The sequence below is a fragment of the Astyanax mexicanus genome, chromosome 15 (genome assembly GCF_023375975.1).
Source record: "Astyanax mexicanus isolate ESR-SI-001 chromosome 15, AstMex3_surface, whole genome shotgun sequence".
NCBI classification, from domain to species: domain Eukaryota; kingdom Metazoa; phylum Chordata; class Actinopteri; order Characiformes; family Acestrorhamphidae; genus Astyanax; species Astyanax mexicanus.
The window spans coordinates 26,606,137-26,620,497 of NC_064422.1; the positions used below are offsets into that span (position 1 = coordinate 26,606,137).

Genomic DNA, 14,361 nt, shown 5'->3' on the forward strand with positions numbered 1-14,361 from the left:
TGTATTCACATGTATTCGATTATTAGGGTTTTACAGAACTTCTTAACACATACTTTCCAGATAAAAAAGCTTTTATATAATTTCATCAGATGCCTAAAACATTTGCACAGTACTGTATGTTCTGCCTTTATTGTAACAGCTGAGAAAAACAAGCTTTTCATCACACCTTCTATCTTTCTACCAATAACAGAGGTTTCTTTATTTTAAACTGCTTCCAACCAACAAATGTAATTCATCTTGTGCTGGAACTATGTATTTATTTTTAGTAGAATAAATTGTGTTCATTGGGGCTGAATCATCAGGCTAAATTACAACTACAATAACAAATTCCCTTCCTGATCTAAGCCAATCTTAGCCAGGGTTCAATTCCTTGGCCAGACTGGCCCATCACCTTTCACAAAGAACAGTCATCGGGCAGGACTCCTGATGCTATATTTGCTTGCCGGTTCAGCATGATTCAATTTATGTCAGCCAAAAGCCATGCTGTACAAGTAAATATAAGTAGCAAAAATCAAATATAGATATCTATGAAAATGTGTGACAGGTTTGAACACAATAAAGACAGAAAACACAAGAAAACTGGTGCTAGTCATTGAATGTCTGCAATGTCCTCATTCTGTAAGGTAACACTGAAAATTGGGAAAAAATCTTTCTATATATTTTTTATTACTGAAATTCAGGTTCAGGTTTTATCTTGAAAATGATTTTTATGCAGATATCTATAAATACATGTTTAATTGTCATTTGAGGTATACATACTGTAGGTAATTTTAAATCAATGGTAATCAAAAGGTATTTGTCCCCACTTACTTTTCTGATAAGTCAATACAGCCCCCAACTCTAAGTCTGCAATCAAAACCCACATGTTTAGAATTGCCTTTTCCATCTGACTTGCATTGTCTTGCATTGTCTTTTATAAACTAGTTTTAAATCTTTGTTTAATTTTTTGGAGTATTTTATTTTTTTTACACTTTTTGTACAGTGTCTCTGAGTGACAAAAAGGCGCCTATGAAATAAAATGTATTATTTCTTATTATTATTTTAGTTGATGGTATGTATGCAAATTTAGATGCTATAAAGTTATTTATTGTCCACCCATTCCATGGTTAAACAAATCTTCCTTGGAACTGTTAACATACACACATACATTTTGTAGATGTCTACTCTAGGAGTTTAAAGGCACTATATGATTTCAGCCCAATATAATTGTAAAATGAATGAATGTTTTCTCACAGTTTTCTGCTAGATTTCAGATCTGTCTGCACACAGGAAAAAGCCTAGTATTTGCATTGGATACAAATAAAGTGTCTCCAATCGAGACACACAACACTATTCCAGCCAATCAAAGACGGGGCATTTGTGATTATGCACTCGATAGGGGAAGGGGGCAGCAAGGGCGATTACTCGTGTACATAGTGACAAGGCCTTTAGACAGTTTAGGGTCCTCTAAGTGTTTAAACACATAAAAAAATCGATGAGTCGATGTTGCTCTATTAATGCACAATAGGTGGTTAACACTGACATATTTTTGTTGTTGTGTAGATTAGGTTAGTACTGTTTTGTCTTACTACACTTCCATTATCGCTGTTTACAAAAATATTTTAAATTAAAGAGGATGAGAAAATAGCGCTTTGGTTACAGGGCATTACCGGCTGATAGCGGCACTCATAGAACGCCTCTCAGCCACTTACATTGCAGGGTCAGAACTAACTGTGGTATAATTATAACGTAAATAAAATTGGGAGACAGAACTTCTGAAGAAGCACTTACGAAGGTTGTCCATTTTTTGGCTGCAGTATAACAGACTCTCCTCTTTTGGGTACGCTTTATATTAGACTTTTAAGCATTGCTGTAAAGATTTGAACAAACAGCCACATAACTACAAGTGAGATTACGTACAGATGATGAGTCTGGTTCTCAAATACCACGTTGAGTGTAGAACTCTACAAAGAGCACAGTTCTGCAGCTCCACAATCCAATGCTGGTAGGTTTTATACCTCTCCTACTGATGTTTATCATTGGGCATGATGACCAAGGTGGATCATTTCCTGCTAACACACTGCGTAAAAATGAGACTCTGTGTGTGAGTTTCCATGTGTCTGCTCATAAGGCAGCAAGGCAGCAGATGCTCAGACAGGAAAAAGATATTAGGGCATGCTCATCTCTTTACGGAGTGTTCATCAAAGCCATACGTGTGTCAGATGAGAGAGGCCGCTAAATGACGAATGTGTAATCTCCATCCAGACAGCGGAGTAGAGGCATGGTGACCGTCCTCAAGGAGAGAAAACAAACACAGAGGGATTAGAAAAGCACTGGAAGTGATATCCAGAAGGTCATCACCTGCTCCTGAGCGAAGGAAAACAAAAGAGAACAACCCTGTCTCTATTTTTCTATAAAAGAAGAAACAAGAGAGAGATAGAACGAGAAAGATACATCTCTTAACCAAACAAGCTATTACATCACCCTCTAGTATTAACATAATTGAAACAACCCAGATGCAATAAAGGTCAATGCGAGCCAGCCGCTCGGATATTTATGATGCTGTGTCTGCAGGTTTTACTGCTATGGATGAATGTGTTTCTGATGCTGTGTGTAATTTCTGCCTGTAAATATCTCAAAACACTTAAGGCAACAGATACACCATGTGCTTTCCACCTCTTACGCTCCAGAAGAACTGTTTCCATTACAAAGCTGTTTGTTGGAGGTCACCGCAGTACAAATCTTCATAAGATGACGCCAATACTTACATTCAGTTCCCTATCGAAGCAAATAAAACCCCACATAAACAACAACAACAACCTGAGCCCAGACAATTTACCACCCATGACTACCAACAGCAACTTGTACACGTAAAAAAAAAAAACATGGCCCTCCGCGTGTTCCCTTTTAACACTAAACACACACAGCTCCAATCACTCGCCCGCTGCAGGAGTCTACGCCTGTTCCAGTGATTTCCATTTGTTTTCCAGCCAGCACTTGTCTGTGCTAAAGACCACAGAAGATGTTTTTGATAGACGAAATTAGGCAGTTGCACCAGTCGTCTCTTCAGCTTGCTTTGATTTCAAACATTCAATTATCGCTTCATGTTCCTTCATTCTTTTTTCATTCCTTTGTTTCATCACAGTCACTCACTATAGCCCAGAGAGCTATCAGGATGACAGTGTATCTAATGTTCTGTGCTAGCTTGGCACTGCTTTCCGCTGCGTTGGACAAGCTTTACAGAATCCTGGCAAAAATCCCATTCAGCCTAATGAGAGGGACGGTAGAGCACAACACAGATTTAGTCAAAATACTCCAAGAGAGCACATTATTCTTTTAAAATCATAACTCCTTTTTATGATGTTCAAAAGCGCACTCTGTCCAAAGTTTTAATCAGATATCCATCATTTGAGAGAACACAGTTACATTTCTACTCCACTGCCCAGTGGTGAGCAGCTTTAAACATTCTCAATAATAATATTTAAAAATAATATTTCTTTGAGCTATATTGTTTTTTTATGTTTGTAAATCTCTGTGGCAGAGATGTAGAGAAGAAGAGAAGAGAAGAGAAGAGAAGAAAAGACTGGAATGGTTAAGAAAATGATGAAATGGAAAAGAAAAAGGAGAAAAAGAAAGAAAGAAAGAAAGGTGCTTCAATTTGATTTTTGAGCTATGCCATGCAGTAGATAAGCGACTATTGGTTTCAGGTTTGTAAACCTCTGTAACAAAAATGAAGAGAAAAGAAAAGAAGAGAAGACTGAAAGAATGAAGAAAATTAAGAAAAGGAAAAAAGAAGAGAAGAACAAAAGATAGAGTAGATACAATTAAAAGATGAAAGAGAAAGAATAAATAAGGGAAAAGGAGAGAAGAAATAAGGAATGTCAAGAAAAGAAGAAAAAGTGGAGAGAAAAAGAAAAGTGTACAGAGAACAAGGGAGAAGATAGAAGATGAAAGGACATATGAGAAATAAGAAAACTGAAGTGAAGGGTGTGAAATGTGAAAGATAAAAATAAAGAAGCAAAAAGGAAGAAGGAAGAGAAGGAGAGACTGAAAGGCACGTGGACAGGAGAGAAGTAAGGAGAAGTAAACAGGAATGATGAAATATGCCCTCATCAAAGAGGACAGAAGAGGAAGAAAAAACAAAAATATTACAAATAAAGAATTTAAAAAGGGGGAGCTGAAGGAGTTAACTCATTCAACTCCCCTAAAGGAGAATTGAAGGGGTTAAGAGGAGCTGTAGTTTAGTAATACAGTACAGTAAATTGTTTTGGAGTGATTTTCATAATAATGATTTTATGCATGAAATTCCACACCCTTTCTAAGCATGTTTTTCACTCTTGGTTTACAGAATTTCATATCAGTTTGCTTTCCTAATGTCTAGATTTATTTTGATTGGAACAGAGTGGATATTCAGATGCCAAATGACAACAAAGATAATGTGTGAGGCCTTACCCATTAACTGAAAACACATTCACACACTCCACGACCCTCAAACAACACAATACGCACATTAGTCTCCCCATCAACACAACGGGTTCCAACTGTTTTACAACGAGGAAATCTACGATTTATTTGGAAGTTACTAAAGTAACACTTACTGCAGAGTTAACTGAGGGGCTCACCCCCTGCCAGGGCGATGAGCACCTAATTAAACATTGCGAAAGTGTGTGTGTGTATGTGTGTGTAAAGAGGAGTGCTAATACAGCGTGGCGGGCTAACAGAGAAAGTAAACAGGGTGGAGCAGATCTCCAATACGACAGACACCTCACATGAATTTATTGTCTTGTGGTGGGACACCATCGTGGGTCTATCCAAATAAACAGCCTGTGTTGGATTACGCTGTCGTTCACAGGCTGCTCCCTGATGCTTACAGAACATCTTCCCACATCTGTTTGTTCAGGAAGTCGATGTCACCTCTAAAATTCATGCATGCATTGCTCAGAGATGCACAGACTGTTAAACTTTGTTTTGGTTTTTTTTATGTGTGATAAAATCCAAGACGTGCTAAGTTGGAAAGTTTGAGCTGTGTTCAAATACTCAAATCGATTCATTTTGACTTGTAAAAAATAAAGAACACTGTCAAACCTCATACCTACATTTGTTTTTCATATTTTATGATTTGTTTAAACTGGAAACACCAGCTGCCACGAAGGTCTTATGACAAATGATCCAACAGAGATGATTCATAATTTGGAATACTTGGAACAATAGCTTTGTTACTTTAATTCACATTGTCCTTCTTCTGTCAAGATACTATTCCATGTAAGCCATGAGGTCCTTGTTGCTCAGTGTTTCTAAGCGTAGCCATTACACTCCAATACAAGACACAGCTACAAGACCTAAAAGGGTCACAAAAAGTGGTCACAACCCATTTTGTACCAAGAGCCCTTTAAGCTACAGCTGGACCTGACCTCCATTCCTTAATACTGCCCTCCCATAGGAAATGAATGGTTGCCTGTTGCCTACCAGGATGATAAAATAGTCATTTAACTACAGCTAATAGTAAAACGTGTGCAAGAAAACACTTGTTAGCAACAAGTCCAAACATTAGTCAAACATTATATTTTATTATTATATATATATTTTTTTTTTTTATATAATTTTATTTCTAATGGTTTTCCCATTTACTCCCCAATTTATTTGGCGAATTGCCCAACCCACTCATTAGGACTCCAAAACCAGGAGGGTGAAGACCAGCACATGCCTCCTCTGATTCATGTAAAGTCAGCCACCACCTCTTTTTGAACTGTTGCTGATGCAGCATTGCCGAGTAGCAAGCTACATGAACATTGCTAGTCAAACTTACCAAGTCTGGACTAGCCAAGTACGGGAGTAAATGAACTTGTGTACTCTGTATTGAGAAACGGCCAATATATTTCCCAGAGATATCTATGCAAAACCACATACTACACACATTACAGAGGCATGACTGTGGAAGAAGGGGTGTGGGTATTGGTGTAAAATGCCAGCTTTTTCCATACTGTCTGAACCTTTTCTGATTAAGGGATGTAGTTTGCAGTTCCTAGTTTTATATATCTGGTATATCTACTTCTATCCTAATTTCCTTCTTCCCCTCCTTCACTCCTATATCCCACTACTTCACTATTGTAATTCACTTTGGACAAAAGCATCTGTCAAATGTAACATAATGTAATGTAATGTAATGTCTATTCACACAAGCTATGGATATTTCAGTGGAGTTATTTTCCAACTTCCTTTTGCATTTTATGCATGGTGTGTGTGTGAGGTATAAGCCTAGTTATCTAAATCAGTGATTCCCAGTCCAGTCCCAGGAGAACTCATTGCCCTCACATATTAGTTTTCCTGTTCCCAACACACCTGACCCAACTACTCAGCTCATTAACAGGCCTTTCCTGAACAGGAAAGCAGTACAGTGTGGACAGGGGGTACAACAGGAGCAGGGCCGACAACAGCTATAACAGTCTATATTACTGGCTCTCTGAGGCAGCCAAGCAGGCAGACACACTATAGATCAGTATAGGATATCAATGGGTGTCTGAATCAGGCTGAGTCAAGCAAACAAGACTAGAGTGCATACTGAAGGGTAAAAAGAATCAATCTGATCCAAATCTGTAGCAAATGTAGTCTGAAGCAGCACAAATTATAGCAGCAGATAATTTGTAAGTACTTGGAAGGGTACTTCAAGGGTCTCTTTAGAAATACAATAGTTCTATGTAGAATCATGACACTTCAAACAACAATTTAGATCATTAAATGTTTCTTTATCTGGTTACAGAGTTCATTCTATGGGTGGAAATCCCGTTTTTGTATGTATTTACAGCTCTGGAAAAAATGAAGAGACCACAGTTTTTGAATCAGTTTCTCTGATTTTGTTATTTATAGGTATATGTTTGAGTAAAATGAACAATGATGTTTTATTCTAAAAAAACTAAAGACAACTTTTCAGTTTTCAGATCTCAAATAACGCAAAGAAAACAAGTTCATATTCATAAAGTTTTATGGTTCAGAAATCAATATTTGAAGGAATAACCCTGGTTTTTAATCACAGTTTTTATGCATCTTGTCATGTTCTCCTGCACCAGTCCTACACACTGCTTTTGAAAAACTTTATACCATGATTATATTCCAGAGGTTTTCTATTTGGTAAAATCAAAGAAAATCGTATTTTGTCAGAGGTCTCTTATTTTTTCCAGAGCTGTATGTTGAATTCTTTAACCAATTATGTTCCCTGACTGTTTTACACACTAAGGATTGCAAATTAATAAAATCAAAGAGCAAAGCAAACTTGACGAGTTGTTCCTAAGTTATAACAACAGATTAAAAACCAAGGAACCACCAGTAGTTCTGAGGAGTTTAAAGGCTAAAATAGCTTAGTATTGTACTAAATATTTTAAAGCTTGGGTTTATGAATAATCACGATTGTCATAATCAAAATGAAAAGGGGCATTATGTCACCTCCTCTGAGAGTAAGGAATCTCACAACATATTATACTGTAAATACATTTGATTCTATAACACTGCTGCCACACAAAAGCTTGTATGTCCTAAATGACAAATTTACAAGAGAAGGATTACTGTATACTGTCTTTGACAACCTATTAAAACTGTCTTTAACAACGTTATTTAAAAGAATAATAAAATATCTCCATAAGCATGATCTTTAGCTCAATTAATATAAATATATTAAATAATTTGTTAAATAAACAATCCAAAATTCAAAATATATCAGTTTTTTTTCGAACTTTAAAGTTTGACCCATAACATAACGTGAGAAGTAATACAATATAAGAAATAACTGCCAGATTCACATCAAGTCACAAAGTAAAAACGTTAGAGGGTTTTTGGATGACAGTGAAGAAAGGTATATACAGGTAAAACTATACTGTTTCTGTCACACAAGATGCTTGTAAAACATATTTAAAGGTTAAATTTGGACAATTTAACTATTTCAGTACAGTCCAACTCGAAGGATCCAAATGTTCAGTTTTAAAAGCAAAGCAACAATCGGATTTAATTCCACTGATTCATCTTTACACAACATAAAGCATCCTAAAAAACAGCAGAAATCTTCCATTATACAAGATATAGAATGTTACAGATCATTTTTTTTGTTTCTGTAATAAACATTCTATTTTGCAGATAATTGTTTTTGTTAAGACATATACATATTAACTTTCTAAGCCCAGAAAGGTTTTCCTACACTCAGGACATTTTTGTCCTGAAGATGTATGAAAATCCTGTCCCTAAAACACACAAATGCAGATTCTCTATCAGAGTACCAGAGCTCAGCAGTCCTACCTCATTATCAGTGCAGCCATCATTAATTGATAAGGGCTTTAATTGGCTGCTAATGAGACGGCAGACGATGCTCTTAGAGCAGACAGGAGCTGTGTATATGCAGAGGTTTAGACAATGTGCCTGCGTTTCCACCACAATGATCCAGACACATGGAGAGATCTTATCCACTTACTGCTGCTAACCTACATTACAACCTGAGTAAACAGTGGAAAATAGCTTGTTTGTTAACCCCTACAACTGTAAGGGCCTGTAGGTCACTCCCTCTCGTAGCTACGGTAATGAGTAGTTTTGTTTTTATTTTTAAAGAGGTTACATTTTCTTTGTTTGTATTGGTGATATGATGGGAAAAGTTTTTGCTGAGGATAGCAGAAAAAGATGAGTCAGAGTCAGCATGGAGGATTGCCATGTTTTAAACATGAGCAGTTAGTCACATCACTGGTATTCAGCAATGTGGGGCGAGTACAAAAACAGACAACAAGAGATACTAAAGACTCATCTGCTCACCATAAACAATACATATGGAGAACACACTTGCTGATGCTTTAAGAATCTGCTTTAACCCCTTGAACTCGAGGCTTTTTAAAGGTTATTATTATTTAGTAAATTATAATAATTACTTAGGAACTATTATAAACACTGTTGACAAAATTTAACCAAAAAACACAATGAATACAGAAGGATTTCTTGCATTTTAAGTTAGCCAGTATCTTGATTTGGTTAAGAGTATAGTTTGAATTAAAACTCAAAATGTTTTTGCAGCTGCATCTGAAATTGCTTACTCCTTGATTTCTTTACTGATTATTCCCCTCTATGTGTAAGAGCAACCCCTATTACATTATGTCACCAGACTGGGAGGCTTTTGGGTTAGAACGTATGATCTCCTCCCCCCTGATGAGCAGGCAGTTAGACAGTTGTGCCACTCTAGACCTTTGAAATTATACTACATTTCAATATTTATCAGTAAATATATATATATATATATATCATTATATTATATTCTTTCTTCAAAACAGAAATGTACAGGGTTTATTACCAGGGAGTGGGGCAACTGTCTAACTGCATGTTTGTGAAGAGACAAATAAACTATATAGTTAAAATATACTGTGGATCAAACTGTGATGCACAACTTTTTTATACTAAACGTATAAAAGTTGAGTTAACTAAAAAAATGTTCTGTAATCAATAGGCCTTACTTAAAGACAGCACAGGCATAAAAACAGATCCTCGTAGGGATTTATGTAGTAAAATAGACTGAGATTACAGCTCTGATAAACATCTTAATGAAAAACTTTTTTAAAAAGTTGTCTAAATTATTTTATCTTATATTTTGAGTTATACAACATTTTTTTTTATAACTATAACGTCAGTTGTTCTTTATTGATTTATCTGTTCTTTTGTGCTTTTTTATCTCTATATGTTGTAATGCTTGTTGCCATCACATAAAACGAATTTCTGTGAAGGTCAATGTAAAAAAGTTGTAAAAAATGTATTCCAAAAGTCATTGGTCTATTCCTAACTATGTTTGGATGCAATGTAAAGAACAACTGTCAGATTCTCATTATGTTGAAAACTGAAAAACAGCACAATTTTAAAGGATTTAGTTGAGAGTTATTGTTTAAAATGTATTGTTATTGTTACTAAAGGCTTTCCCTCATAACACAGGTCTGTAAGAAGAAGCAGCAGCAGCCTCCTGGCCCTTCTGGCAGTGTTATTCTGCTCGCTGGGAGCTGCTGAACGCTGATGATAATTATGTTTAATGAGGTGGCCATTGTCGTCTGTGGAACGCGCTACTGCAAATTACTCCCAGCATGAAGCTGAGGGGTCCATGGGGGGTTTTTGGCAGGGCTAGGAAAGGGAGGGGGGTGCTGTTTGTCCAGAAGCAGGGAGCCGAGGTCAACAGCAAGCAGCCCTGTGGATGGCTCTCCACGCTCCAGCTCTCCACAGGCTGTTTGTCTGCAATTCAGGCCCTCACCCTGACAACGTGTATGTGAATGGAGGTGGGGTGCTTTTCTTGCCCCTTTGTGGGAGTCTGTTATCTGTCCATTAGCCCAGACGACCTCCTCCCCTAACCCCCCCTGTCACCTATTGCAGCTGATAAATTTGCCAAACTGACCTACGTGCGATAGGGGGGGTTAAGGGGTGGGGCGAGCTATTTTACTAATCCATTAACTACTAATTGTCTCCTCCTATCTTGTGGCTTTAACAAACAGAAGAATGAGAGAAAGGATGGCTGCACCTGGCTATATAAGCTGGAGAAGACAGGGACAGTCATAAACCACAGATGCGTTGAAGAGAAAGCATCACAGACGAGACATCAGGCTTTTACTTACGATACTTTAGATTTAGATTTCTATTTCTAGCCATTTTTTGAGCCAAATTTACTCTGTCGAACTTCGGATAATCAGAGATGAGTCCAGCAATGAGATTCCTGCAAATCATGTGTGTGTGTATGTTCATGTCAGCTGTTGAAGCAAGGATCTGGGCCTGGATGCTCTCGATGCCCTACAGCCCACCAAAAGAAGGCCCTGTGGGACTGAAAGAAAGAGAGACAGAGACACAACCAGCCAGCCAGGAGGGAGATATGGTGAGTTGTTGTGATGTTTTTATATGCACTGATGCTTTTCACCTAATTTTCCACATTAATACATATATTTCAGCAATACTGTTATTGACAAAACTAAACTAAACTAAGAGACAAATGCTTTTGTGCTGGTATAGAAATAATGTACACTTTGTAATTAAATAAATTCAACAAATGCAGAAATGTTTTAGTACATTTGAGGTACATTTTAGCACAGATGAGGATAGACATGCCTAGACAAATGTCTTGTTTAGCGAAATTATGTGTACTGATAAAATTGTTATATACTGGCTTGCACAATGTTCATTTATTAAAAAAGATTATTGGAGTATGTTGTCTTATTTGTGATGACAAAAGACCTAGCTGGCCTACAAATTATGTAGCCTACAGTATAAACAACAAGTGTCAACTGCTGAATCTGAAGATAAAGTAAATACTACATCCTGATATTGTTCAAAACAATGACAGCTTGATCATGCAATAGCAGGCAGACCTTAATGTACCTCTGAGTTTTTGATTAAATAGGTCACATCAACTTATCAATTCAGACATAACCATTTACTCTTAAACATAAAGGTACTTTCTAAAGATTATTTGAGCGAAGCCAGTGAAGAACCATGTTTGGAGGTGAGGAAGGTAAAGAACTGTCACTAAATGTACCAATTTAATACCAATTTAAGGAGTCTTCACATTCATACATCTTAATGACAGCAAAAGTGGTTTCTTCTATGGCATCCATAGGTAGGCCACCTATAGATGCCATAGAAGAACCACGTTTGCTGCATCTATGGCATCTTCTGTTGCTAAGAACCATTAAAACAGCCTTTATTTTAATGAGTATAACAACAAAATACAACTCATGATTACTGCAGCTATGATAAAACTGATAAAAGAACAGACAACTGGAAAAGAAAGCAGATTGTTAATGTGTGCAGTTGTGCAGTGGAAGTGATTACGTTTACACTGACATGCCACATGTAATATGACTGTAACTAGAATTGTGTCCCATGCCAGAGTATAAAAATGCTCATATTTAAGCTTTATTGCAACACTGTATTTATTATACTGTTTTGCAACAAGGGTAACAATGCAATTCAAAGATATGGGTTGGACATTGCTTCAGTCAGAATTTTTTTATTAAAAAGTGTGTGGTAACCTTATACAGTTATTACAGGTATAGTAATGTGCATTAATATAAAGTATTAGAAAATGTAATACTTACTATACTGTAGATAAAATCTATTGCACACGTATGATATTTTTATTATGTATATACATGTATGTATTTGAAGCTTTGTGTACTGAATATACCTTTTTGATTCTAATCACCCTGTTTTTATTTCAGGTTTCGTGTGAACATGATCGTTCGTGTGGAAAGGGTTTCTCCTGTGACCGTCATTTCGGCCTGTGTGTTCCTCTGAGACAAGAAGGGAAGTACTGCCGCAGAGACGCTCAGTGTGTGCGGGGACTCAGCTGCATGTTCGGAAAATGTATCCGCAGCATCCCGGTGGGACAGGAGGGTAAGGACAACAGTATTCCCAGAGAGTTTAAAAAAAATTGGGCTACTAAAGGATGGATATGTAAAGGCTGTGTATATAGTTCACATCGTCAAATTTGTGTATTCAGTGTGCTTTAAACAACTGAATGTAATAATGGTGAAATCTGAGATTTGATGATGCACTGATTTGTTGCAAATCTAATTAAATTGAGGTATATCATGTCCACCTCTGTGAGCTAAGCATTACTTACTTTGGCTACAGTATGTAGTCTAACAGTGGCCAACCTCTTCCCCTCAGGTGCTCGCTGTAAAGTAGATAAAGACTGTGGGTCTTCGATGTGCTGCGCCCGCCATCATGGTGAGATGGTGTGTAAGCGGCGGCTGGTGCTGGGAGAGAGCTGCTTTGTTCCAGATGGAGGACTGGCGTTCAGCATCAACCAAATCTGCCCTTGTGATGAGGGTCTGCTGTGTCGAGGAAATGGACAACCACAAAAGAGAGAGTGAGTAACATTACTTTTATTACTTTTATAGATCATGAAACAATGTAGAACAATAAGTTACATCAACTCAATTCACACTTTAGAACAATCAGCATATGATAGATAGTGCTGGTTAAACATACAAATATATCAATTTGGGGCATTTGTGCCAAAATGTCATTTTGAAGCCTCTTTATAGGTCAATTCATCTTAAACACCTAGATCATTACAGCTTCATTCACATTTTGACACAATGTAAAGAATAACTTCCAAAAGACATATATGTCAAAACTGAAAATCAGAGCTAAACCTACATTTCCTATTACCATGATAATGAAGTAATGCTTATGTTGCTACAGCTACAAATATCAGGTCTGAGCTAACATTTCTTTTTTTGTTGCTACACAGGACAGACTTTGTGTACCAACCTGAAACCACCACCTGGACCTGCCAAGGTCCAAAGCTTTGAAACACAGCTTCTGTAAACCTAATTTATTACATATTTTTTGTATATATTGTTTGTAAACTGTACATATGAATTAAAAGGTTTATTCTTCTAAAGTGTGTTCAGAAAATATTTTTTTTACTAGATGAAAAAGCCCATACGGGGCAAAAATGTTTCTGGTTTAAATCATTAAACGGTTTGAAAAGTGTAAAAAGTGGTCTGGGACAGAGAAGGGAATTAAGGTGTTCTATCATGTTCACATGATTTCATGTTACCTTTCTTTTTTTCTTTCTCTATGGTTTTATTGAAACAGACAGAAGAATAAAAGTGAGCTAGAAAAATGAAGTTACCTGTATAGTTCTTCCACCAGTCATTTATATTATTAACAAATATGTGTTGAAGCCCAGGAATTATATTAATAAAGCAGTGTAAAATAATTGCAATGTGTTAAACAGTGTTAATTAATAGTTAAGATTCAACAATTATTTTCATTTTCCTCTAATGTTCACTTAAAACCATTTAAAAAATGACAGACAGGGTATGGTTTCACACGGTTTGGTTTGTTACAGCAGAGATGTGGTTATGATACAGGCCGCAGTTACAACAAATATGTGCTTTCATGTTGAAATACTTTGCTTTATGCTCTTTAACAAAGACATATGGTTTGGCATATTGATAAGTGTATAATTTTTTTTTTTTCATTATATGCATATGATAAACAGTGTATCACAAAAGTGAGTGATGCCTTTAATGAGACAACACTGACAAAATGACACTTTTAGACAATAAAAAGTAGTCTGTGTGCAGCTTATATAACAGTGTAAAATTATTTTTAATTAATAATTTTAACTCAATGTACAGCCATTAATGTCCAAATCACCGGCAACAAAAGTGAGTACACCGCTACGAGACTCTTAATGTCCAAACTGAGCATTGCTTGTCATTTTCCGTCCAAAATGTAATGTGACTTGTTAGTGTTACTAGGTCTCAGGTGTAAATAGGGAGCAGGTGTGTTCAATTTTGGAGTACAGCTCTCACAATCTCTCATACTGTTCACTCAAAGTTCCAACATGGCACCTCATGGAAAAGAATTCTCTGA

At 36.6% G+C, this 14,361-nt stretch overlaps 2 protein-coding genes across 4 annotated transcripts in view; one reads left to right on the forward strand and one right to left on the reverse strand.

Annotated features, from left to right (window-relative positions):
* plxdc1 (plexin domain containing 1) overlaps window positions 1-12,695 on the reverse strand; it is a 66,307-nt gene extending 53,612 nt beyond the window's left edge. For all 3 annotated transcript variants that reach the window (XM_007234083.4, XM_007234084.4, XM_007234082.4), the window contains exon 1: window positions 12,590-12,695. The gene's annotated coding sequence lies outside the window, so the exon portion shown is untranslated. The remainder of the gene's footprint in view (window positions 1-12,589) is intronic.
* On the forward strand, window positions 10,157-13,378 carry LOC103026642 (dickkopf-related protein 3-like). Its single transcript, XM_007234094.4, has 4 exons — window positions 10,157-10,843; window positions 12,186-12,360; window positions 12,637-12,838; window positions 13,226-13,378. Exons 1-4 carry the CDS (start codon window positions 10,667-10,669, stop codon window positions 13,284-13,286), a joined length of 615 nt encoding a protein of 204 aa, XP_007234156.3. The 5' UTR covers window positions 10,157-10,666; the 3' UTR covers window positions 13,287-13,378.
* Window positions 13,379-14,361: the final 983 nt, after the last annotated feature.